General features: G+C 45.9%; 1 protein-coding gene across 1 annotated transcript in view; it reads right to left on the bottom strand.

Moving 5' to 3' along the window:
* The window catches only part of ARHGEF37 (Rho guanine nucleotide exchange factor 37), a 55,314-nt gene continuing 28,390 nt past the window's right edge, over nucleotides 1–26,924 (bottom strand). The window contains exons 5-13 of the mRNA XM_004008962.4: nucleotides 21,265–21,464; nucleotides 19,991–20,121; nucleotides 17,355–17,459; nucleotides 15,353–15,463; nucleotides 14,371–14,700; nucleotides 10,617–10,745; nucleotides 7,655–7,850; nucleotides 6,022–6,179; nucleotides 1–2,938 (exon numbers count right to left, since the gene is read on the bottom strand). Coding sequence (XP_004009011.3) covers nucleotides 2,729–2,938; nucleotides 6,022–6,179; nucleotides 7,655–7,850; nucleotides 10,617–10,745; nucleotides 14,371–14,700; nucleotides 15,353–15,463; nucleotides 17,355–17,459; nucleotides 19,991–20,121; nucleotides 21,265–21,464 — 1,570 coding nt within the window. The 3' untranslated portion in view covers nucleotides 1–2,728. The remainder of the gene's footprint in view (nucleotides 2,939–6,021; nucleotides 6,180–7,654; nucleotides 7,851–10,616; nucleotides 10,746–14,370; nucleotides 14,701–15,352; nucleotides 15,464–17,354; nucleotides 17,460–19,990; nucleotides 20,122–21,264; nucleotides 21,465–26,924) is intronic.

Here is a 26,924-nt window from a genome sequence, read left to right as displayed (position 1 = left end):
TCATCTTTAAGACCTTTATTCCCAGTAGTTGACATCAGTTATTCACCAAGCTAGAACTCAGCACATTAACCAAGAATTTGCTCATCTTTTTGAGCACGGAGATATTGTTGTAATCTGGTTCCCATGTCTAAAACTAGGTTGGAGCCCAAAAGGTTAAACTCCATTGCAGGGAGCAAGAGGCACCCTCATGAATCAGTCTTCAACTCTTGGAAGTGTTGTTCTAGTCATAGGCAAATACCTTTGCGAGTCTAATATGTGATGGCCCAGCATTGAAATAAATAAGACAGTGCAACGGTTCTAGGCATCTGGAGGGGAAAGGTACGTTACACCGAGTCCTCTGGAGAAAATTCAGGCCATTCTCCATATTCTCAGTTGTGCATTTCCTTACCCTTCAGTGACTTTTAATCTCATTCCCTGGTATGAAAAACCACAACCCATGTGTTACTGAACACATTTTTATTTTCCTTTCGTGAGATAGACTTGGTACCAAGTATATTTCAGTTTTCTCCCTTCTGCCTACAAGAACATCCAGTTTTGTTCAGGTCCCTTTTAATGGCACTTAATAAATATACATTCTAGGACCTGAAAGAACAGGCTGTCCTGTTTCAAACCTCCTCTCACGCTGCCTGTTTAAAGCATCTCAGCAAGTACAAAGTTCAGATGGGGCACATCCTAGGTTAGAGCCTGTGACCATTTCTGACCCCAGGTCTATCTCGACCAGCACTGTGTCCAGGGCAGAGATCTCCAACCCTGGCCACACACTGGAAGTACTTGAGGAGCTCTCTGATTTCCTGAGGCTGGGCCACACTCCAGACAAATTGCATCAGCATCTCTGAGTGGGAACCTCGCTTCAGTCATAGTTGAAAGCTGCCCCAGTGCCAACAGTAGGCTCTCAAAAGTACTGTAGAACCACACTGGTTCTACCACAGCTGCATTTCCTATTTTATTACCTGTTCTCCTGTGCTACTTGTTTGCATCAGAAAGCTGAGCAGGGAAGAGAAAGGAAAATGAGTCGTGAGCATCTTAGAGTCAATTTTGTGCTGGGTGAAAGGTTGTGGGGACTGAGTTTCTCCTGCATTATGTATGCAGCCTTCATGCTTTCACAAGCCCAGAGGAGGTAAGTTACAGACTGTCTGACACGGACATGTATAAACTTATTAAAGGCTCTCCAAAAACCAGAGCTAACAATTTTAGGCACTACAGTTATAATACAGAGGTATTCTTGGAATTAAGTCTAAACTGCCACCTGTTTTTACACATAATCTAATGTGGATTTGTTCTGAAATTTGTCATTTGTTTTAAAAGGTACACTGAATCACCTTTTCTCTCTCCTGTGAATCTTACAACTTATCTAAGCCCAAAGCAACAACTTAGAAATGATGATCCACAGCTGCTGCACCCAAATTTGCCCTGGTAGTCAGTCTCCCTTGAATAGGAACTCTTTTGAGAGACTTCAATTTCTAGGTTCTAGAAAGGGATGACAATTAATGTGATCTCACCAAGTTCAAAAGTTTGGTTACCTAGAATGCAGCAATGGGAGGGATCCTGGGCTTAAAGGAAAGGATGGCACACTGATTATTAATGTTGGTCATGGCCATGGGCATGGACAGTGGCCAGTTGATGCCTGGGGCCATCCTGAGACCACTTCCTGCACAACCTGCAGTTTTACATTTATGTCACACTTCATGATTCACAAGGAACTTCCACAACTTTGGCATCTCCTCATTCTCATCACAAGCCTGAGTTAGGTCTTAATAGATGTGAAAACCGAGGTTGTGCTCTATGTCTGAGGTTCCACAGCCAACTGACATCACCTCCACTGTAGCCTCCAGGCCCTCAGCACCCTCCTGAAACCACTGGGGGTTCCCCTGGCTCCCCTTCTTCCAGAAATAGGCAACTAAGTCATTACCCACCCACCAGGTCTTTAGTTACCTGCTTCACAGTTTCCTCTGTGATTTGCATGGCCCTTTGTCCCCTAGTCCAGAGAACACAGCAGCAGTGTACAACTGCTGCCAACCTAATACATACCTCAACTGTACAACTTCACACACCCCACCTAACACACCCTCAAAAACCCCTCTCCTCTGGAGCAGCCTCTGCATTTGCCTACACACATTCCAGAATTGTGACTTGCTCACACCCATTCCAGGCCCAGCCAAAAGACTCCTGGGAACCTTTCTACTGCCCTGACAAGCCCTCGTTCCCTGCTAGAGAGGGCTCCTGTGTGTTCACTGCCTGAGGTAATTCAGCTCCCACTTTAGAGAAATAAAAGCCGACTGGTCAGCTATGGTGTCTCTATATCACAGAAAGGAAGTGAGCTGCCAGGCCAGGCAGTTCTGGACTCTCTAGGGGCCCTCCATGCAACCACACAGCACACAGGTAATGCTCATCTAGGTGACCCACTCCCGTGGACAGGCTGGGGCAGGAGCACAGGTAAGACTGGCCACAAGCAAGTCCTGGCGCATCAGCTGGGACCTGCCATCCAGGGTGCTGTGACTCAGGTTGGAACGCCCTCTCCAGGCAGATATAATAAGCTGCCCTGGTTGGGGCCTTTCGTGCCCACCCACACCAGGCGTTCCGCAAGGCTCATCTTCTGGTTACCTTCTCCGTGCCCTTCACCCCACCCTGACCTGATCTCCTCATTCACCCCCACCTTCTCTTTGCTTCTTTTCCTTCCCAGGGTCACAGCCTCCAACCCTCCTGGAACATGGACTTCAAGGAGGGCACCCTAAGAAGGCAAACTCCAGCCCCACGGAGCTGGACTTGGGGCCCTGGCCAGGAAGCTGGAAGGCACGTAGCCCCTCTGTCCGTTTACTTCAACAAGGCTCCATTCTGGGTTCCCCTTCTTGTCGTGGGCCTCCAGCACAGTCACCCGCTGGCCTGCCTGCAGACTCACTTCATGGCTGCTTCTGGCCACAAAGGGGTACACGGCCACCACCTGAAAGACATGGGGAATGATACAGAAGTGGTCAGGGTGAGAGGACGGACAAACCCAACCCAGAGAAGCTGTTTCCCCTCTTCTCTGCCACCCGACTCAGTGGCTGGGCAGTCACTGCCTCCCAAATGCGTCCTTTGTCCAAAGATGTCAGCTACTTCCACTCTGCTAATACCTACTGGATGGCAGGCTCTTTGCCTGGTTTTTATTTTCACAGTTCTATAATTCTATTTCCTCCTTTTTTCAGATAAGAAAATTGAAACTCAGAGACGTCAAGGAACTAATTCAAAATCACATAGCAGTGGAGCTGACCTGTCTGACCTCAGGAGGGGTGCTCTCAGCCCACTGCTGCTATCCTACTGAGCAGAAGACTCAGAGTCCCTTCCTCACTACCCTTCTCAGATCCAAGGGTGTCATCGGTCCAGACCAATTTCCCAGCTTGGTGTAGAGACAGGAGGGATGACTAGACAACTTTATTACTTTTTAGGTAAAGGATCCCCCAAAAAAGACAATAATGGAGGGGAGAGCACTTAGGATAATATTTTACCTCCTTGGGCCTCAGTTTCATCATCTGTAACATGGAAGTATGATATTCTTCCCTCCAGGTAATTGTGGGAACTTAATGAATGAATGCCTGTGCCTGGTACATAGTAACGGCTCAACAAATGCAGGCTGCTTTGACTTCCCTGGTGGCTCAGATGGTAAAAGCATCGGCCTACAAAGCGGGAGATCCAGGTTTGATCCCTGGGTTGGGAAGACCCTCTGGAGAAGGAAATGGCAACCCACTCCAGTATTCTTGCCTGGAAAATCCCATGGACGGAGGAGCCTGGGCAGGCTACAGTCCGTGGGGTTGCAAAAAGTCGGACACGACTGAGCAACTTCACAACAACTATTATTATTATTATTTTGGCCATTCCATGCAGCTTGAGGGATCTCAGTTCCCTGACGAGAGATGGAACCCAGGCCTCATGAGTGAAAGTGCCGAGTTCTAACTACTGGATGACCAGGGAATTCCCTGCTTTGGTTGTTTCTATCATGACTTTTATTTTTTTTGACTGTGCTGGGTCTTTGTTGCTGTGGCTTTCTCTAGTTGCTCTGCTCCTCTAGTTGTGGGGTGTGGACTTCTCATGGAGGTGGCTTCTCTTGTTGCAGGGCACCGTCTCTAGGATGTGCAGGCTTCAGTGGTTGTGGCGCCCAAGCTCCAGAGCACAGGCCCAAAGGTTGTGGTGCATGGGCTCAGTTACCTCACGGCATGCGGCATCTTCCCGGATCGGGGGTCAGACCCGTGTCTCCTGCATTGGCAGGAGGATTCTTTACCACTGAGCCACTAGGGAAGCCCCTACCATGACTTTTATTACTATGGGCCAGGAACAGTCAGAGGCAACAAGGGACTGGAATGACCCTATGTGAGTCCCACTGAGCAGACCCACAAACAAAGAGGAAGCAGCTCATGTCTCTGGGCTGATGGACAGCTGAGCTCTCCATATGAGCCCCTAGGTAGGGGTTCTGGGGACACCATCCACATTGGCTGGCGATGGTGCTGAGTTGGGTGGCCAGCCTCCCTTGTGGGTCCTTTGCCAATGGGTGGGTGTGTCCAGCTGGAGGCAACCCTGATGTAGCAAATCTAGCTAATTCTCCTGGCACTGGCCTGAGAACCTTCTCAAAACGTGCCAGAGCTGTACATCACAGCTTCCACAGGCTTCTATGCAGCCCTCCCTCAGCCCACTCCAGGCTCCCCGGCTATTCACTGCAAGCCTCTGGGCCCCTGCCCCTGGGCCTGGGTCCTTTCTGCTGCTCATTCATCACCTGTGAAGTTCCTCCTCCATAACCGTGCGTGCTGCCTCCATTTACTGACGCTCCCATGTGCCAGCAGCTAACTACCTCAATCAACCCTCATAGCGACTCCACTGACCTTCCCCCTAGGATTTGGCTCTGCAAAGCCTTCCCATCACTTTTTGCTTTGAGATATAATTCACATACATACACTCCACCCTTTCAAAGTGTACAATTCAGTAGTTTTTAGTATGTTCTCAAGGTTGTGCCATCACCATCACTATCTAATTCCAGAACATCTTCATCATCCCAAAAAGAGGCCCTACTCCCCTTGCCCTGAGCCCCTGACAACCACTGGTCTACTTTCTGTCCCAACGTAACTGTCTATCCTACACATTCTGAATAGAGAATCACAAGTTACATGGTCTTCTGTATCCAGCTACGTGTGGTAGCATGTATCAGAACGTCATACTTTCTCTTGGCTGAATAATATTTGAAATTGCATGGATATGCCAGATTTTGTTTATTCTTTCATCAGTTGATAGACATAGGTTGTTTCCACTTAGGGGCTGATATGAATAATGCTGCGATGAACATGCATGTACAAGTTTCCCATGGCTTTTTATGAGAAAGACCAACACCCTTGCCAAGGCCACAGGCCCCAATGGCTGGCCCCACCGCCCCTTTTCAACAGCACCTCACTGCCTCTACCTTGCTGGCTCCCCTCAGTTCCTTACTGACCATGTCCTCCCCAGCCCTGGGCCTTTGCATTTGCTGGGTATGTTTTCAGGGAAGCTCTTCCCATTCACACCCCTTTATCCAATTACTTCCTATTCATCCTTCAAATCTGAGCAAAAGCATGATTCTTTTCAGAAAAACCTTCCCTAATCCTCTCCCTCACTTAAGGCTCTGGCTCCTATCACTAATAGAACTTTAAGATCATTTATATAATTATTTTATTAATCACTGTTTCCCCCACCTCCTAGATTGTAAATTTGAGGAAGTCAAGGGCCAAGGTTGACCTCTGCTCATCACTGTATCTCTCATCTAACACAGTGCCTGGCGTATACTGAATAATTAATGCATGACAATGAATGAATGAAATAATCCCACTTGCTGTGCTTTCTGGAGAGTAAAGGATTAGCTCTCTGCTCTTGACATGGCAGGGATGAGAGTCTGCTTTCTCCAGGTACACGGAAACTGGTGTGGCCACTGACCAAGGCCCTGGCCCCTCCACAGGGTAGTAACTCCTCCTGACCAGATGAAAATCAAAGTCCCGCTCCAGATGGCCCCCACCCCTCTTCTAGGCTCACCTGGGTCACAGTTGGGACAGAGGGGACCGGGGCCGAGGTGGGCTCTGGTGTCTGATGTTGGGAGTCTTTGTGAGGCCTCGCCTGCCCTCTGAGCTCCTCCTCAGTGGGGACCACATGGTACACCTCCAGTTTTCCAGCTGGCACGTACCCTCGATGTCCTGCAGGACATACAGAACGTTATCTGGATGTGGATCACCCTTTTCAGTGGTAGAGGAAGTCACCGCCATTCATGAATGCGACTGTGTCCAATACAGCTTCTCAGCACTACAGTGGACCTTGAAAAGTCATCTCAGAACCTCACAAAACCACTCACCCTACCCTGCGTGCACTCTTTCTAGCTTCCGCTTGTTTACCCCAGTGACAGGGAGCCCATTGCCCACCGAGGCAACCCAGTTCATTTGGAACAGCTCTGGAGAGACAAAAAGTTCTTCCTTGGACTGGAATGAAAACTGTTTTCCTGGTGCTGGCACCTCTGGTCCCTTGTCCAAGCAAGGCTAATCCTCCCTGCAGGACTGTCTTCCCAGGAGGCAGAAATTGCCTTTCCCTTCCCCAAGTGCCCCCAGTCCCTTCTTGTAACAGCTACCCCAGGGGTGTTCTGGCTGCAGTTAATGTGAATGGCCGTCACCTTCTGAGAGCTTGCCTCGTGCTGAACCGCACTGGACCACCTCAAGGTCAGTATTGTTATTTTCATTTTACTGCTGAATCAACGGGGATCAGAGAGGCTCCATAACTCCTCTGGGATCATGCAGTTAGTAAAGTGCTGAGTTGGGATCCAAACCTGGCCTTCTTGACTCCAGGGGCCTTGTTTTAATCTTCATTTAGCTCAAGTTTTTCAACTTGAGTCCAGAGTTTCCCCTTTTATGATTTTTGCCAGATCTGTACCATCTTAATTTTTTAATAAACTCACTTTTTAAAACAGTGTTGTACTATACATTGATAACAATGAATAAAATCATGGGTTTCTGTACTAATTATATTTTTTCTAATATACATTAAAATACTGAATTAAAATAAAGTATCTGAAGTGGGGAAAAACTGTCTGCAGATCCCCTCCCAAAAGTCCTGTGTAACCGTCATCTGTGGATCGCATGTCCCCCTGTGGAAGACACTGGAGATGCTGGGGCATCTCGTCCTGGGTTCATGGTGCCCCTTGTTTCCTGCCCTGCTGCCTCCTGGAACCCCCATGTCTGAGCAGCACACCCAGGGACCTGACCAGAGCAGAGGGAGCAGGATAACATCAACTTCATTCTTGATGTCAGACTTCTGTCCCCACAGTTGGGATCCAAGTGTTCCTTCTCCACGTATTGCCATTCTTCAAGGTGATCCACAGAACTGCGTCTACACCAGTGACTTGTGAGGTCCCCAAGGCAGAGTCCTCGTGAGTCCTTGCCTTCCTTACACATAGTAGGTGCTTGATACGGATGTTGCAACATAAGACAACTTCTCTTTTTGGCATCTCATACACCACACTAAGCTGACTATATCCCCAAGCCCTCCATGTTCACCTGTGTTCATTCCCATCCTGGATCTGCATAGCCAGACCCCACCCACAAGAGCACCCGTGTCTCCCCACTGGCTCTCGTTGGGTGGTTTTCCCAAAGGGCGGGGAAGTGCCCCCTGAAGTCCCACGTACCTCCAGTGTCCACCAGCCATCGGCTGCTGTTGCCTTTGGTGTCCTTGTTTTGAAGGAGGGCTACGATGTGGCCCCGCGGCAGGGTCAGGTCCAGAGTCCCAGCCCCGCTGATGTTGCTGGTCACCTGGTACAGCTTTCCCGGGCCATACCTGCTCAGGAGTGCCTGCACCTGGCGTTCAGCCCCTGGAAGGAGTGGCTGGGAGAGGGAGAGAGACAGACACCAGTGCTGGAGCTGGAGGGTTAAAGCTAACACCAGTGCTGGCCGACATGTGGACAGCCAGGAATCCTGGGCCAAGTCCACCTCTGCTCCCCATAGACCCATCCCAGTCAGGGCAACAGCCTCCTCAATAACAAATGGATGGATCAGATGAGAAACACATGCTGTTCGTATCCAAAGGCATTTCAGAAGAAATGAATTCAGAAGAAAGGCATTTTAGAAGAAGCTTCTAAAATCCTTCTCTGGTGTAAATTTCTTGGGATTTCTAACATCCTAAGTCAGTTTCTGAATCTCCCAGTTACAGAACTCCAGGACTGGGCCCTTAATTCTGACCATAGTATTAAGCTAAGCTGTCCCACAGGAAAATGCCTTACACACATCTTCCAGCACCAATGAGCAAGACTACGAGTGTCATGTCAGCATCACCCCTTACTCACCTGGGATCTTAAATAGCCAGCACAGGGCTGACACACGTAGACCCCTCACACACGGGTGAACAAAGGAAATTCAGTGTTTTGTTCCATGGGTTTTGAGTCCACAAGCCTTTATTGAGCCCCCTCCCATTTACAAGGTATGGTAAGCCTTGTGAGTGACAACAGAGTTTTTCCTTAATGGAAATTGACATCTAGCTAAGGAGAATGATTCAGTGCACTTTCAGAGCATCTAGAAATTTGGCACTGTCTTTGTTTTTTCATTCACTGCTTCCAACTAAAGTATTAACAAGAAGGGACTTCAGGAGGTTGTCCCCTTTTGTAAAACAAAGAAACTAAAAATATTGAATATAGATTTATTATATATTCTCTATATATAGATATATATGGGTGGACATATATTCACTATATTCTATATGCTATTTCCAGATGGAGAGGTGCTAGGTGTAGGGAAGTAGGCAGAGATGCCCTTCAGGCATGAACTCTGCCATCTCCCTTACTTCCAACAGGTTCCTGAATCAGGATCAAGAACCAGGAGAATCCCAGGTTTCTACACAGTCCCTCAAACAAAAGTGTAGAGACAGAGTAGCTCTTTTTCAGAATGGTGGTGTTAACGCAAGTATAGGGTAACAAAGGTTTGTCTTCTTTCTCAAGTCTCTGCCCCTCTGTGTGAAGAACAGCAGCACCCCCTGGAGGCACTGGGGAGGCCTGCAAAGATTACACTGGTACTCTCATGTCCTGGGGGGTGACCCCATTCCTCTGGGATATGTACTTGTAGCCAAATGAGTCAGGAATTTATAGGAAGGTGTGTGTCTATGTATCTGTGTGTGTCTTGCAGGGGTACATGAGAGGAGAGATGGGGAAGCTGGGGGTGGGGCTGGGGTCATGGCAGTCCCTTCTCTTCCTACCAATTTGCAACACACCAGGACTATGATGTTCCCATTTCTTTCTATTTTTATGTATCGTCTCTTCTTTTTCCTGCAATCACCATGGCTTGATTTTCCAATAAGAAAAAATGTTATTTTGTCTTAAGTAGAAAAAGATAGACGTTTCCATAGCTCATCTGAGTGGCCGCTCTGTTCTTGATTTCCTTCACCCTTCCTTCCCTTGGGTCGCAGAGCCCATGTAACAGCCCCAGTGAGTCCTCTGCTGGGCGTCTCAGGGTGGGCAATGAAGTGGGGACAGCTCACTCCCAGGAGGAGGCCACCCCACCTGAAGTGCACATACCCCTCTGAGGCTCTTTGATGTCCTCTACATTCTGGTCAAGTGCAAAGGCCACCTGTCTCTGCCCAGTTCTTTTGGGCTCCTTTAATGTTCTCCCATGTCTCTTGGGCCTCCTTCTCCCTTTGGGGGAACCTTGGACCTGTCTCCTGACCCTCACTTCACATCTCACATGTGACTGAATATAGTTTCAGTTTTCTCAAACCCAGGTTTCATCATACTGAGAGCACCTTTGCCCTTCAGCTACATCAGTTACTAAAACATGCATAATATTTTATATATTCTTTTAAAATTTTTTTAAGTTTATATATCTTTTCAAAATTATTAGGCTGATTTTACTCTTTTTTATGGTTTTGTCTTTTGTTTAATTGGAAGATAATTGCTTGATAATATTGTATGGATTTTTGCCATACAACAATGTGTATCAGCTGTAAGTATACATATATGCCCTCTCTCTTGCATCTCCCTCCCACCCCGCCCATCCTACTCCATTATTTTATATATTCTTGAAGAATTCTTCAAGTGGACTACAAGTTACCCTTTCCTTATATTTTAGAGGAAAATCATTTTACCCCCAAAAAAAGCTTTTGGCTAGCCAAAGTTCTGTTAACCACAATGCAGCTGAAACACTTGTCTTTTGCAATTAAAAATTACATAGCAAAAAGAAAATCTGAATTACTTCTAGTTCAAACATTTTATTTGTCCTGAATACTCATATTTGAAGCAAGTGCTATGGGAAAGTGATGAGGAAACAAGGTTAATTTTGCTGAAAAATCTGAAGAAGTTGCAGGTTTCAGGGTGTTAATGCCACTTGTCTATTGTGATGTCATTAAGAGCAAAATGTTTAGGTTATCTTCTTAACTTGCTTTTATACTTATCAACCATGAAGAGAATGTGTGTGTGTGTGAGAGAGAGAGATTTCCACCCCACCGCCACCCCCAGGTCACAGAAAAGAGAGAGGGAAAGGCAACGTGTTTCTGGGGTAACAGGGAACAACTGGGAAGACAAAAGGGGAAGGAAACGGGGAGCTGACTTCACCCCACTGGCAGGTGAAGGACTGGATAGTCTTTGAGGGGGAAGGAGGGACACTTACTTGTGTGGTGGGAGGTGGCAGCACTTTTTCAAAGTTCTCTTGAAAGGCGTGAAGCTGGTGACTGGTCTGGCCTAGTGCATCCTCCACCAGCTTCCTGAAGGCCGGCTCAGACAGGTGGTGGTGGGGGAGCTGAGGGGCACAGACACTGTCATCAGAGCCCTCCTTGGCAGAGAGGAGACCTGACAGCCACACTCCAGCCCCAGCTGTGTTAGGATGGGCCTTTATGTCTTTGTCTTGGTTTGGCCTGGGTACTGCCCCACCGTCCTTTAAGAAAGCATCCCTCTATGGGGGTCCAGGAGTATTGTCCCTCCTGGTGCCTGGCCACAAGACTAGCAGTCACAGCATCCCTTTTCTTATCTACCATGATTGGTCAAGGAGTGGACAATGGACTAGAGCAAGGCCAATCGGAATCTGGAATCTTCCCATCAGATTTAGTACATGAAGGCTGAGAATGACAGGCTGATTCTTCTTTTAGATCCTGAGATGTTAAGGTAAACACTTGAGAGCCACTCTCTCCCACCTTGCAGAAAATGCCTGCTTGACAATAAAGTCAGCCCAGAGAGGGAAACAGCCAGGAGATGCAGTGAAAGCCAGAGCCTCAACAACATTGTCTGTTGTCTCTCTCAGTTACACAATTGTATAATATGTTCTTTATGCCTAAGCTGGTTTGGAGCCCAGGGAGTTTCTGAATAATGCTTCATCCTGGGAATGTGGCCCTGCTGGGCAACTCCTGCATTTTCATCAGACAGTCTAGAAGTGACCAAGGCCCCACAGCTAACAGAGACATGTGCTCTTGCTGGTCACCAAAACCACCAGGGCCTTTCCTCTGCCCCCAGGATGCAGAGAGATTGAGGTTCTACCATGTGAGCCTTTCCCAGGTTCCAGAAGACTGTCCAGGAGAATGGGACATGGGACACAGACAGAAAGCTGTATTCAATCATTAACAGGCCCTAAGATTCTATATTACAAGATCAATCAAGAAATGCCCTCTTCCTGGGACTTCCATGGTGGTGGTCCAATGGTTAAGACTCAGTGCTCCCAATACAGGGGACACAAGTCCAATCTCTGGTTGGGGAACCCAATGCCACATAGCACAGTCAAAAAAAGAAAAAAAGGAATGCCTTCTTTCTGCTCTTATGAAGTTGACCTCCCTACTACGTATCCTAGAATACTCCCCAGCCCTGCATAGCCCAGTGTAAACACAAGAGGGTCTGGCTGCCCTAGATAGAAGAGACTAGAAGGTGAGAAGAGAATGAGAAGATTATCTGATCAGATTTACCCTCTGCCTTCAGGAAAGAGAAAAGCTTCTTTTTGCAGATGGTTTGGGCTTAATTCAAAAACAGTGTCTGAGGACAGAACTCTGTACTAAATGCTGTGAGGGCCAAAAAGAAGAGAAGCTTAATGAGGGGAAACAGCTCCATCCATCACCCCAGCAGGATGCAGGCTCTGATAAGCGCTTAGGAGAAGCACATCCTGAGGGCTGCTGGAGTAGAGGATGGGGAGATGAGTTCTCCCTGCTGGAGAAAGAGGATTCTGAGAGCTTCGTGGAGAGATTCATTTGTCCCTTATTTGTGGAGGTCACTGTGTCAGGCACTGTGAAAAGTATGGGGGAGTCGGGGAAGGACATTCCAGGCTGAAGAAGGAGTCAGTGCAAAGTGGCTGTGATCATACTCAGAAGTGGTGGGAGGCTACAGCTGCAGAGTGAGACTATGAGCTGGGAAGGTAGTGGTAAGAGTTCAGTTCAGCTCAGCTCAGTTGCTCAGTCATGTCCGACTCTTTGTGACCCCATGGACTGCAGCACGCAAGGATTCCCTGTCCATCACCAACTCATGGAGCTTGCTCAAACCTGTCCATTGAGTTGGTGATGCCATCCAACCATCTCATCCTCTGTCATCCCCTTCTCCTGCTACCTGCAATCTTTCCCAGCATCAGGGTCTTTTCCAGTGAGTCAGTTCTTTGCATCAGGTGGCCAAAGTATTGGAGTTTCAGCTTCAGCATCAGTCCTTCCAACAAATATTCAGGGTTGATTTCCTTTAGGATGGACTGGTTCGATCTCTTTGCAGTCCAAGGGACTCTCAAGAGTCTTCTCCAACACCACAGTTCAAAAGCATCAATTCTTGGGCACTCAGCTTTCTTTATAGTCCAACTCTCACATCCATACATGACTACTGGAAAAACCATAGCCTTCACTAGACAGACCTTTGTCGGCAAAGTAATGTCTCTGCTTTTTAATATGCTGTCTATGTTGGTCATAGTTTTTCTTCCAAGGAGCAAGCGTCTTTTAATTTCATCTTTTAATTAATGGCTGCAGTCACCATCTGCACTGATTTTGGAGCCCAAGAAAATAAAGTCTGTCCCTGTTTCCATTGTTTCCCCATCTATTTGCCATGAAGTGATGGAACAATGATGCCATGATCTTAGTTTTCTGAATGTTGAGTTTTAAGCCAACTTTTTCACTCTCTTTCCCTTTCATCAAAAGGCTCCTCAGTTCCTCTTCACTTTCTGCCATAAGGGTGGTGTCATCTGCATATCTGAGGTTATTGATATTTCTCCTGGAAGTCTTGATTCCAGCTTGTGCTTCATCCAGTCCAGCATTTCACATGATGTATTCTGCATATAAGTTAAATAAGCAGGCTGACAATATATAGCCTTTACATACTCCTTTCCCAATTTGGAACCAGTCCATTGTTCCATGTTCGACTTGAACTGTTGTTGCTTCTTGACAGATTTCTCAGGAGGCAGGTAAGGTTGTCTGGTATTCCCATCTCTTTAAGAATTTTCCACAGTTTGTTGTGATCCACACAGTCAAAGTGGTATCACACAGTGATAAGGGTGGGGGGTGGAAAATTTCAATGGGATTTTTATGCAATAAACTGGATGGAGAAAGCTGAGCTGGGGCACGTGAGGCACAGGAAGCACCATGTGGAACAAGCAACACTGACATTTCTGCAGAGCTTAGACCCACAGGCCACCTAGCTCTGATGTTGATATCAGAGAGAGACTGAAGAACAGTTGAGTGTTCTTTCCTATACCAACCCATCTTCAAAATTCTAAAATCAAAGTTTACACTTGGAAATGTGTTTAAGCCTCTCTGTGCCCTATTTATGCTTTCAGAGATGGCTGTTTTTAACAGGGTGTTGAGCATTGTGGTTCAGGCTCTAGAGTTCACCTGCCAGGATTTAAATTTAGCCATGAGCTATACGGCTTGGGCAAGCTGCTTAACATCTGTGGTCCCGGCTTCCTTTTGAAATGAGAGTAATAACACTACCTACTCTGTGGGGTTATAGTGAGGATTGAGACAATATATGGAAAGTGTTTCAAACGCAGTGCACAGTAAAGGCTCACAGGGAGGCAGCTGCTAGAAGTAGTAGCAGGGGCAGGAACACCAGCTTAAAGCATTTACTCCTGACTAATATAGAAAGGGCCCTGTCTCTTGTCACCTGTTTCTAATACACTCCAGGCAATGGCCCTAAGGCCTCTTATTTTCCCAGGCGAGCCTCCTGTGTTTCTGAGTCCCAGAGCCTGCAAGCGGCCTAGAGTCCTTACTACCCTTGCTTCCACGGTCTGACTCTATTAAAGGAGGTAGAACAGGCATGTGAGAGATCCAGAAGGTCCCCATGGCCTCCTCCTGAGCACCTGGTAGCCTGTTTGGGAGGCCCAACTTCACTCCACCTCAGCCCCTTTAAACAACCCGCTGAAGGGCTGAGGAAGCCCATCCAATTTACCAGACTCACCCCAGTCCCAGAGGCCTTACCTGGGCCAAGCTGTCCTCTGCCCTCTGCAGCACTTGCTTTGCAAGGTCCCTCTGGAGAGTCACAAATGCGCACAGAATCTGGCTGAGCCACCGCATGGCCAGCTGGTTAAACTGTGGGAGTTCAGCCACTAGCAGGGAGTTGAGTGCCTGATACGTGTGCCGCGCTGCCTCCTCCTCGTAGGTCATGCTGCCCACCTCCAACAGCTTCTCTTCCACCCTCTCAAAGTCCAGTAATTTGTCCAGACGCTTCTTGATCAGGTTCTGAGGGCCTGCCAAGGCTTTGGCCAGGCTGCACAATGGCTGCCACACCTGCGCTTCCAGTTGCTGCTTCTGTGGGGAGAGGTGAGCTTGGGAGTTGAAGAAAGAAGTGGCAGCGGGTGGCCACAGGAAGAAGGAGCTTTGGAGAGAGGCTCCAGTGCCACTCTTACTGAACAGCTGTGACCTCTAGCATGATATTTAACCTTTCAGGGCCTCAAGGTACCCATCTGAGAAATGGGGACAATGCATGTAACAAGCTTAGCAGAGTGCACAGAATAAGTATTCAATATATGTCATTTCCTAATATGGTTACTATGCAGAGATGTTGAAAAAATTTTGTATAGGATGGTGATCAAAACCATAGTCCTTGGGGCTAAGATCCTAGCTTGCCATTGATCATCTAAATAACCTGGGAAGTCACCCTCTCTGAGCCTCATCTCCAGAATGGAGTTATTAACAGTATTTACTCTGTAGGCTATGTTGTGAGGATTAAATGAGTAAAGAATGTAAAGACTTTAGCACAGTGCCAGGCAGCTAACATGGCTCAACTAAACATTAGCTGGCCCTATTTTTATCAGGAAAAGGCACTAATAATAACCTTCACCCTGCTGACTACCCAGGACAGTTATGGATGTAACCATTGAGGAAAGGGCCTCACTTCTAAATATTATTCTTATAGACTCTGCCACCTGCCTGGAAAAAAGAAGGGAGAAGTTCTACTCACAAACTCTGGGAAGGCCTGGAGCTGCAGGTCTCTTGCCAGGTAACAGTACTGTACCACAGGCCCCCCGGGGATTTCCAGATTGTAGTCCTGGGGCCGGAAGCGGAGGAAAGCCTAGATGGGGGGCAAAGGAGAGCCAATCACAGCCCACTGAGACCATCTCACACCTGAAAGCCCTTCCATGATATCCTGGAAAAGGTTGCCCAGGCTCTCTGCACACCCTCCAAGTGTCTGCACACAGCTAATCTATCCTTGCACAACTCAGGTGATTAGAATCTTCTTTCTCTAAGCCCACATCTTTCTCCCTATTCTAGTGTTGCCTCCAATACATACACTTCTCATCACCTTTATGAATTTTTTTTTCTGCCATGTCTGCTCCTCATGTTCTAATAATACTTTTCCTTAAATCAACCTAGCATCCCTATTTAAATCAGTGCATTAAAACAAACCAAAAACAACAACAAAAAACACCTTATGGGGAATTCCCTGGCATTCTAGTGGTTAGGAGTCCGTGCTTTCAGTGCCGAGGGCCTGGGTTCAGTCCTTGGTCAGGAAACTAAGATCCCACAAGCTGCATGGCATGGCCAAAAAAAAAAAAAAAACCACCCACCTTATGATACTTCCATAAAGGAAAAGCCAGTAATAATTGCCATAAATAAGCACGTTAGAAATAACTGCTATAAAAACAGCGCTATTAAATTCTGTCTGGGTGTCATGGCCAGCTGAAGGCTTCCAGCCTGAGACTGGTTCTGCTGGTTTATTTACACGCCAGCAATAGAGGCTTTTCCTGGACTCTGAGGATTAAAAGAGAGAGTCAGTTTCTTGCTATGGGATTTCATGTCAACACTATATCTGTCATGTAAATCCTGCATTCAGGGCAACGCAGCCTTAATGCTTTTAAGTATCTGTTCTTCTCTGCAAAGCCAGACGTGTCTGTTGGGGGCTTCTGGTTTCTCTCTCTCAAGGCCCCTCCATTCTTTCCCTGAAGGCCTTCCCCTTCTCACTCACTGTGCTGTTATCTTTCTGTGTGGGCTGGGGCAAGATGGAGCAGGAATAAGCAGGGGTGTGCCCCACACACAAAAGCATAGAGCTACAACCTCTCTCCTTGTACACACTTCCAATAATGCCACCCCAAATCCTATTATCCAAAGAGCCTGTTCTCATCTGACTGAACTGGTCTGTGCAAATGGATGTGACTGAGAACAAAACCATGCAAAAGGGACAGAGTGGATGGAATGAGTCAGCAGCGATGACAAGAACGAAGTGGGAATTTGGGCACAAGGAAAGTAATGTGCTGGTTGGGGATGCAAACTGGTGTCCCTGTGCACTAAATCTGGCTTGCAAAAATGTATTTTGTTGGGCCCACATAACATTTAGATTCTTATTTAATTAGACGCTCACATGGGCACATCATGAGATTTCACCTAAAGGTCTCAATCTTCAGTTTTCTTCTTCCTTAAAATCAGAAGAACTGGCAGCATTGGGTCCACACTCCCATGCAGCAACAACTCCCGTGAGACAGGACATTTAATTTTATTTTATTCATTTATGCATTTATTCAGTCATTCAAACTCCAAATATTACTACATATTGAACTCTACCATAAAGTCTCATAAATAGACAATAGGCCTATACACCTACACACTTCAGTCAATAATATTACCTGCCTGGTTCCTTTGAGCACCTGTTTGTTACTCCTGCTCTAGAGCCGGTCTGGCAGGGTACTTCCAGATGATTCTGCTTCCAGTGAATTTGACTCTGCCCAGTGGGAACCCCAGTCCCTGAACACTCAATGAACTCAGAAGTTGCCCCAGCCAGATAACCTCTAGAATAAGGAGTGCTTGCCCATGGCCCTTCTCTGGCCTCCAACCAGCAACTGTTATGATCTCTCCCAATTGGTTCCTGAAGCTAGTGCCTTTGTCAGGAGCTTGTTCCAGGCCCTACGTACCTGCCCAGGTATCCCAGCCCCACTCCCCACTCCCATTATTTACCACAGGGCCCTCACCTCCAAATTATCCAGGTAAGCAGCCACGTTGCTCTTCAGCTCAGTCACACACAGCGACACCCAGTGGAACTTCTCTTCTAAGTCATCAAATTCCTTGTCTTCCGTCTGAGAGTAAAGTTACGCTTATGAGGGCCGAGAACATCCACATGGGGGCAGTGTACACCTCTGTCCCAAGTCCTTGCTGGGAACCCCACACACACACCTTTCCACAGACCCGGACATCAGAGCCATTCCTCCAGTCCCCAAACTGAGTGGGATGGTTAGAGACAGTGAGTGCAGCTTAGTGGTTTTGTATTCAGACCATGAAATCAGACACATGAGCCCTGGTTCACTTGCTTCCTGTCTGTGTGAACTCAGGCAATTGTTTTGCCCTCTTGGAGCCTGTTTCTGCATCTGCAACATGGGGATATGAACATTTACTTCACTGTATGGAACCACTAATGCCTGGTTCAGAGTAAGTACTCAGTCAACCTAAGTTTCTACGAGTAGCTATTTAAGGCTGGTTCCTTGCCCAGGCCCAGACATAAGTTTTCCTATCTGCATCAAGAGGCTTTGCTGGTGGCTCAGAGGTAAAGAATCTGCCTGCAGGGCAGGAGACACAGGAGATTCAGGTTTGATTCCTGGGTCAGGAAGATCCCCTGGAAAAGGAAATGGCAACCCATTCTATTATTCTTGCCTGGAGAATCCCACTGACAGAGAAGCCTGGTGGGCTACAGTCCATGAGGTTGAAAAGACACAACTGAGTGACTGAAAACACACACACACCTGTATCAAGAGGCCCCGGAGAAAGAGCAGCACAAGGCACAGAGGAGAAACCCCACCCTGGCTATTCAGAATCAAGTGGAGGAACTTTCCTAACTTCCAGTGCAGGGGTGTGGCTTTGATTCCTGGTTAGGAAGCATCACTATGAACAAAGCTAGTGGAGGTGATGGAATTCCAGCTGAGCTATTTCAAATCCTGAAAGATGATGCGGTGAAAGTGCTGCTCTCAATATGCCAGTAAATTTGGAAAACTCAGCAGTGGCCATAGGACTGGAAAAGGTCAGTTTTCATTCCAATCCCAAGGAAAGGCAATGCCAAAGAATGTTCAAACTACCACACAATTGCACTCATCTCACAGGCTAGCAAAGTAACGCTCAAAATTCTCCAAGCCAGGCTTCAACAGTACATGAAGTGTGAACTTCCAGATGTTCAAGCCAGATTTAGAAAAGGCAGAGGAACCAGAGATCAAATTGCCAACATCTGCTGGATCATGGAAAAAGCAAGAGAGCTCCAGAAAAACATCTACTTCTGCTTTATTGACTACGCCAAAGCCTTCAACTGTGTGGATCATAACAAACTGTGGAAAATTCTTATAGAGAAAGGAATACCAGACCACTTGACCTGCCTCCTGAGTAATCTGTATGTAGGTAAAGAAGCAACAGTTAGAACTGGACATGGAACAACAGACTGGTTCCAAATAGGAAAAGGAGTATGTCAAGGCTGTATATTGTCACCCTGCTTATTTAACTTATATGCAGAGTACATCATGAGAAATGCTGGGATGGATGAAGCACAAGCTAGAATCAAGACTGTCGGGAGAAATATCAATAACCTCAGATATGCAGATGACACCACCCTTACGGCAGAAAGTGAAGAGGAACTAAAGAGCTCTCAAAGAGAAAGAGGAGAGTGAAAAAGTTGGCTTAAAACTCAACATTCAGAAAACTAAGATCATGGCATCTGGTCCCATCACTTCATGGCAAATAGATGGGGAAACAATGGAAACAGGGACAGACTATTTTTGGGGCTCCAAAATCACGGCAGATGGTGATTACAGTCAGGAAATTAAAAGATGCTTACTCTTTGCAAGAAAAGTTATGACCAACATAGACAGCATATTAAAAAGCAGAGACATTATTTTGCCAACAAAAGTCCATCTAGTCAAAGCTATGATGTTTCCAGTAGTCATGTATGGATGTGAGAATTGGACTATAAAGAAAGCTGAGCACCGAAGAATTTATGCTTTTGAACTGTGTGGTGTTGGAGAAGACTCTTAAGAGTCCCTTGAACTGTAAGGAGATCCAACCAGTCCATCCTAAAGGAGATCAGTCCTGGGTGTTCATTGGAAGGACTGATGTTGAAGCTGAAACTCCAATACTTTGGCCACCTGATGCAAAGAACTGACTCATTTGAAAAGACCCTGATGCTGCGAAGGATTGAAAGTGGGAGGAGAAAAGGATGACAGAGGATGAGATGGTTGGATAGCATCACTGACTCAATGGACGTGAGTTTAAGTAAACTCCAGAATTTGGTGATGGACAGGAAGGCCTGGTGTGCTGCAGTCCATGCAGTTGCAGAGTCAGACACAACTGAGCAGGAAGCTAAGATCCCACATGCCTTGTGGCCAAAACGCCAGGACATAAAACAGAAGCAATATTGAAATAAATTCAAAGACTTTAAAAATGGTCCACAGCAAAAAATCTATAAAGAACCAGCAAACTTTAAACAAAAGAATCAAGTGAGGGTGCCTACTCTGCCCCTTCCTGGCCTCAGTCTCCTCATCTCTGAAAGCAGTCTAAGACTCCGCCTCACCACTGCACCGTCTTGCCCCTTGGGATGGCTGGCATGCAACCCTTCCTCCAGTCCATTGCTCACCCTGGGAACGAGCCCCGCCTCCTGCTTCAGCAGCTGGCTCAGCCGGGTGGTCTTCTTGGAGAGGGTGTGTGTATTGATGCGAGCCAGTCGCTCCCGGAGGCTCAGCGGCTCCACCTTGGTGTACTTGGAGGCTGCACCAACAGAGGAAAAGGAAGGCACAGGGACCAGAGCTGACCCGGGAAAGTAAGAGACCCTGACATCCCAGCTGGGCACCTCTTAGGCCCTCTTCTCAAACGTCAGGGCCACACGCATTAGAATGGCAAATCTTGGAGGTAAAACACAGGGCTCAGAGTCCTCACTGCCTGAAGAAGTTCATACCAGCTTGATTTCTTGCGCTTCAGTTTCCTCATCTGTAAATGAGGCCAACCACTTCCCAGGATTGCTGGGAGATCACATAAGTTGATGGAAATGAAGCAAATGACTGAAGTTCTCATTTTACCCAACTGTGAAATGAGACTAACAGTGCCAACCTCAGGACTATCGTAAGGATCAAACAAAATAAGTGAAAAAAACAAGTCATAGCTACCTCTTAGTAAAGATTAGCTAAATTATCATTACTATACTGTCTTAGTTTTGTAAGTTTTTCCTCTACCTAGGACACTGTGACACTCTGCAGACCTTTCTGTTTTAGCAACTTGAGAGGCAACAGTCTCCCCATTTTCTCCTCCTACCCTCATCCCTGATACATACACAGCTCTTTGCCTCCCAGTATTCATTTCTCCTTAGTGTAGCAGCCATGTGGTTTGGATAAGAATGATTTCACTTTAGTTCAGGGAGTGGTTGCTGACTGTTATAAGCCAATTCACACAATCCTCACTCCTCTACCACAGTGACAGGTTCAAAGAGAGGCTTACAACCCAGGCATAAGCCAAACAGTTCATGGCATACCCCTAACCATGGCAATTGGTTCAAATAAATCCTACTAGAATAAAGTTTCAATTTAGTGTTTACAGCTAAGTGGAGAAAGGGTCCATGTTCTCCCGGAAGGTGTAGTGTTCAGACTTGAGTCTTAGGACAGCAATAGCCACTTATTGTTATGAGGGAGGCCAGTTTGAAGAGGCAAGTGACACATAGTGAAGGTCAGAGACAAGAGAATTATAGGGAAATGACACCAGCTCCCAGATTAAATCCTACTTAAAGCCCACGTTACCTCTGGACTTGTAGGTTACATAAGTGACTGTCTTCCCTTTACTAGTGAAGCCAGTTTGAGGTGAGTTTTTTGTTAACTAGAAGCATTCTCACTAATGTATCACCTAAATGCCCCAAGTCCTTACCCACTTCTTTGCGCCTCTTGTACTCATTGATGTTGGTGACCACATCTTGGAGGGCAGAGGTAGCCCTCTGAAGGACAGCATAGGCACTGGCATCAGGGAGTGTGTTTTCCAGAATTTTCTGCAGCAGCAATGGGTATTTGGTAATCCTCTGCAGAGGAATTACCAGCAAGAAACTGAGGCCTGAAGGTCCAGCTTGCGGCCTGAGGGAGAAGGCTGGTGTTAAGTAGGTCAAGTCCACCCTTGGGGGCACCAAAGGGCCTGGGGTCTAGTCCTAGCTCTGCTATTTAACACTCTGTGTGATCTCAGGCAAGTCGCCCTCCTTCGGGAGTCCTCAATTTCCTCATTGGGTACTACTAGTCCTCACTTTACCCTTTTCTGGACCTCGGTTCCCCATATGTACTAAATCCGAAGGTCAGTTCTCTGTCCTCAGTTTATTCTGTCTCTCAATAGCAGACACAGCAGACCATTCCCTATTTCTCAAAACACTTGCTTCAAAAATTTTGGCCCCAGAGATGCCCTTTGTCCTGTTTCTCTCACTCCATGGGCCACTTTCCTGGCTTCTCTCCAATGCTGGAGTGCCCTGGGGCCTCCTCTCTCCACTCACTCTCTTCCTGAGCTCCTTTAGTCCTACGGCTTTAAACACAAGGCAAACCCAGATCTCCACTTCTTACTTCTGCCCAGAGCTCCAGACTCACATGGTCAACTAGCCTACTTGAGATCTCCACTTGGGTATGTCTCAAGCACAACTCCATCTGCTGGACACGCACATGGTATTTCATTTTAAAAAATGGTCCTGCTGCTTCAAAAAAGAAGCGCTTTTAAAATCACAAGAACTTGGGAAATCCCTGGTGGGTGGTTTGATGGTTAGGATTCAGTGCTTCCACTGTGGTAGGCCCAGGTTTAATCCCCAGTGAAGGAACTAAGATCTTACAAGCCTTGGGGCACAGGCCCCTCCAAACTTTTTTTTTTTAATCATAGGAATTTAATGTTTAGAGAGGCATGTAAAGTATTTAAGGGTAAAAACTCATAGTATCTGTAATTTCCTTTAAAATACTTAGTATAAAGCTAGATGCAGCAAACAGAAGGCATTTATACTTGCTCATTTCAGGTGATGGGTGTGTGTGTTCATTACATTATTCTATTTTTCTATAGGGTTGAAAATTTTAATTTGAAAAAGGAAAATACAAAACACAGGAACTAATAGTGTCAAGGTCCCTTACAGATGTATCATTTGATGCATAAATGATTATTTCCAGCCCCCTTCCTGATGATGTCTGGAATTTGCAGAAAGAGTGCCCAAGTCAATGGCATCTGGGACAAGGCTCCAACAGTCTTTCTTTGATCATGACCAGTAGCCCTCAGACCCACCTTCTGAGAAACAAACATCAATGTCTAAGCATGCCTCCTTCACGAAGACTCACAAATACCTCTCATGACTATTATCTGGCCTCCTCTCTACAGTACCTTTGCCTCTTGCTCTTCTTCCTATGGAAAAAACCTCCAGACCAAATGTCCAGGAAAGATCAGCCATAAGGCCTAGAACAGACAGAACAGGTAGGAACTACCCCCTCCCTCCCATTAACTGCAGGAGTTGGAATGCAGGGGTTGAACTACCTGTCAGGTTATGCCTGTGCTGACCATCTGCTCTCACCAAGGGTTTCCTAGCGCCTGGCTGACTGTGGGCAGGAGAGGTGGAAACAGTGGTCAGATATTTGCAAAACTCTGTCCTCTGGGCTTACTTTTGATAGGAAAAGGACAACTGCCTCATGGGGACAACTATTGCCTCACAAATCAGAGACGACAGAGAGCAGGGAGCCTTCAAAGAGATGATTACATCTCTTCTCCACAATCATCAAGAACTACAGAATTACAGCAACCTCTTTCTTTATAGCCTTCCTAAAGTAATTTGGAAAAAGTTCTTTATGTAGCCTATCAGATGGGCAATAAAAATTAAAAGACTTGGGACTTCCCTAGTAGTTTAGTGGTTAAGACTCTGTGTTCCCAATGCAAGGGGTATGGGTGCAATCCTGACTGAAGAACTAAGATCTCCCATGCCACATGGTGTGGCCAAAAAAAAAAAAAAAATTGAAAGACTCACCCAGAGTTGTATGAATATGGGGAAACCAGTCCTCTTACATTCTCTTGGTGAGAGTATCAGTAGGTGGGATCTTTTTAGAGAGTAATTTAGCAATTTGTGAAATATACAATTCCCTCAATCCTACTACAGAAATCTACCCACAGAAATATTAATTCAAGTGAGCATGGGTAAAGGTTGAAGTTATTCAGCAACTCTGTGACAGTAACATTTGGGAAACAACTCAAATATCCATCAACAGGGGATGAGTTGACTATAAGCTGCCCTGGAAAAGAACCCTATGTAGCCATTAAAGAAGAACATGGTTTAAAAAAAAAAAAAAGGAACTTGGTAAAATAATTCATGGCTATGGTTAAGTGAAAAAACAAGTCCTAGAATGTAGAGTGCTGCTGCCGCTGCTAAGTTGCTTCAGTTGTGTCCGACTCTGTGCGATCCCGTAGACGGCAGCCCACCAGGCTCCCCCGTCCCTGGGATTCTCTAGGCAAGAACACTGGAGTGGAGTGCCATTTCCTTCTTCAATGCATGAAAGTGAAAAGTGAAAGTGAAGTCGCTCAGTTGTGTCTGACTCTTAGCGACCCCATGGACTGCAGCCTAACAGGCTCCACCATCCATGGGATTTTCCAGGCAAGAGTGCTGCAGTGGGGTGCCATTGCCTCCTCCAGAATGTAGAGCAGGAGTCTCTTAAAAATTCATTAATTCATTCATTCTATTTATCTATCTATCCATCCAACATCTAGATTTTCCCATGGAAAGTCTATTTCTTACCTGTCTGTAAATACACAGAATCAAATTTGGATGAACATGTTAACTACTAGGGGGAGGCATGGGAAACAGGAAACCAAGGGGGAATGGACTTATACTTTTTACTTAACATAATCTGTGTATTGTTCGAAATTTCCTTTTTTCAATAAGTATGTTACTTTCATACTTAAACAAAAAACCGCCAATAAAGGAAAACAGATTATGTGTCTTCTCCCAACACTCTGCCTAAGTTGTTGTGGAACTCCGGGTGCTTTGTGTTAGACTGATCTACCTCTCCTCCTCCCTGAAAGCTGTACCATTAGACTGGTCTCCCTAAAGCAAAGCTTCCTGTGGCTGCAAGGACAAGCCTCTGATTCCACTGGCCACCAGGTGGGAAGCGCTGCCTTAAGAGCTGCTGCTGCTGCTGCTGCTAGGTCACTTCAGTCGTGTCCGACTCTGTGCGACCCCACAGATGGCAGCCCACCGGCCTCCTCTGTCCATGGGATTTTCCAGGCAAGAGTACTGGAGCGGGGTGCAATTGCCTTCTCCGGCCTTAAGAGCTAGGATAAACTAAACACCTCACCAACTCACCCACCCAAATAAAAAGTGGGAGGCAGCATATATTTTGGAATCACAAAGATCTATTAAAATAGTGCCATTTATCATCTCTGGATATCCAGCTGGTATGATCCTAGTCAGCCAGGTTCCAGAAAGAGCCCCATGATCATTAGCACAGAAAGCCGGGATGACTGTTTCAGGAGGGAGGTGATTAATAGTTCTAGAGCAGCATACATAGTAGGAGCCCCTTAAAATTCATTCTATCTACCCATCCATCCATCCACCCACCATCCAATGTCTATACTTTCCCGTAGGAAGTCTATTTTCTGTCTTCCTGGAAATACACAGAGTAAAATTGGGATGACTGAAAGGATGTCCTTCCTGCTGCAACATTAGACCAGAGGATTTCATTGAGGGCAATCTTAAAACTGCAGGCTCTGGGGTGCTGCAGGCATTTAGTGGACAGGGTCCCAGGGAAGCAGAATATCCTTCAAGGACAGTCTTGCATTATGGAGAATTGTTCTACGCTTCATATGCCCCTCTCAACATTCAGAGACTGAATGAATGCCTTGAAATGGACTACAATTTCAAGAACTGAGATATTTTTGTGACATCTGGACTTCCAGTCACATATCTTCACACTGGGAATTACTATGGTACTACCTTTTGTAAATACGACACAGGCCATCTGTAAGAATATCATTCCTCATTTTCTCTGCCTCCCAGTATATAATATTATCCCTACTTCAATTATGTTGTTTCCTTCTTTCTCTTACCATACACAAGGAAGTCAAGTTTGTGTCATTCCAGGGTACACATATTATCTGCTCTTTTGGTTTTCTGTACTCTGTGTACAGAATGGCTTCTGATTCTTTTTCACTTTTAACCATGTGATTGCTAGTGTAGTGGTGCCCAAGCAATTTGCATACATCACATTATACATATTATATATTACATATGTAATACATATTACATTATTAAAAGTTATTTTCCTTTTATTTCTCTTTTAATTATAGCTAAGCCATTATGTTTATTTTTTTCAATTATGTATATGGGCAGGAGAATTTTTTTCAGAATGTAACTCAGGATAATAAATTTGTTATAACAACAAAGGAAAATATAAGCAAGGTGAAAAGACAGCCTTCTGAATGGGAGAAAATAATAGCAAATGAAGCAACTGACAAACAACTAATCTCAAAAATATACAAGCAACTTATGCAGCTCAATTCCAGAAAAATAAATGACCCAATCAAAAAATGGGCCAAAGAACTAAATAGACATTTCTCCAAAGAAGACATATGGATGGCTAACAAACACATGAAAAGATGCTCAACATCACTCATTATTAGAGAAATGCAAATCAAAACCACAATGAGGTACCACTTCACACCAGTCAGAATGTCTGCGATCCAAAAATCTGCAAGCAATAAATGCTGGAGAGGTTGTGGAGAAAGGGGAACCCTCCTACACTGTTGGCGGGAATGCAAACTAGTACAGCCACTTTGGAGAACAGTGTGGAGATTCCTTAAAAAATTGCAAATAGAACTACCTTATGACCCAGCAATCCCACCGCTGGGCATACACACCGAGGAAACCAAAATTGAAAGAGACACATGTACCCCAATGTTCATCGCAGCACTGTTTATAATAGCCAGGACATGGAAACAACCTAGATGTCCATCAGCAGATGAATGGATAAGAAAGCTGTGGTACATATACACAATGGAGTATTACTCAGCCATTAAAAAGAATTCATTTGAATCAGTTCTGATGAGATGGATGAAACTGGAGCCGATTATACAGAGTGAAGTAAGCCAGAAAGGAAAACATCAATACAGTATACTAACACATATATATGGAATTTAGAAAGATGGCAATGACGACCTTGTATGCAAGACAGCAAAAGAGACACAGATGTGTATAACGGACTTTTGGACTCTGAGGGAGAAGGAGAGGGTGGGATGATTTGGGAGAATGGCATTGTAACATGTATACTATCATGTAAGAATCAAATCGCCAGTCTATGTCTGACGCAGGATACAGCATGCTTGGGGCTGGTACATGGTGATGACCCAGAGAGATGTTATGGGGAGGGAGGTGGGAGGGGGGTTCATGTTTGGGAAAGCATATACACCCGTGCTGGATTCATGTCAATGTATAGCAAAACCTATACAGTATTGTAAAGTAAAATAAAGTAAAAATAAAAATAAAAATAAAATAAATAAAAAGTATTAAAAATAAATAAATTTGTTATAAAAAGGGAGCA

The sequence above is a fragment of the Ovis aries genome, chromosome 5 (genome assembly GCF_016772045.2).
Source record: "Ovis aries strain OAR_USU_Benz2616 breed Rambouillet chromosome 5, ARS-UI_Ramb_v3.0, whole genome shotgun sequence".
Taxonomy (NCBI): Eukaryota; Metazoa; Chordata; class Mammalia; order Artiodactyla; family Bovidae; genus Ovis; species Ovis aries.
This window is presented reverse-complemented; position numbering and strand designations above follow the sequence as displayed.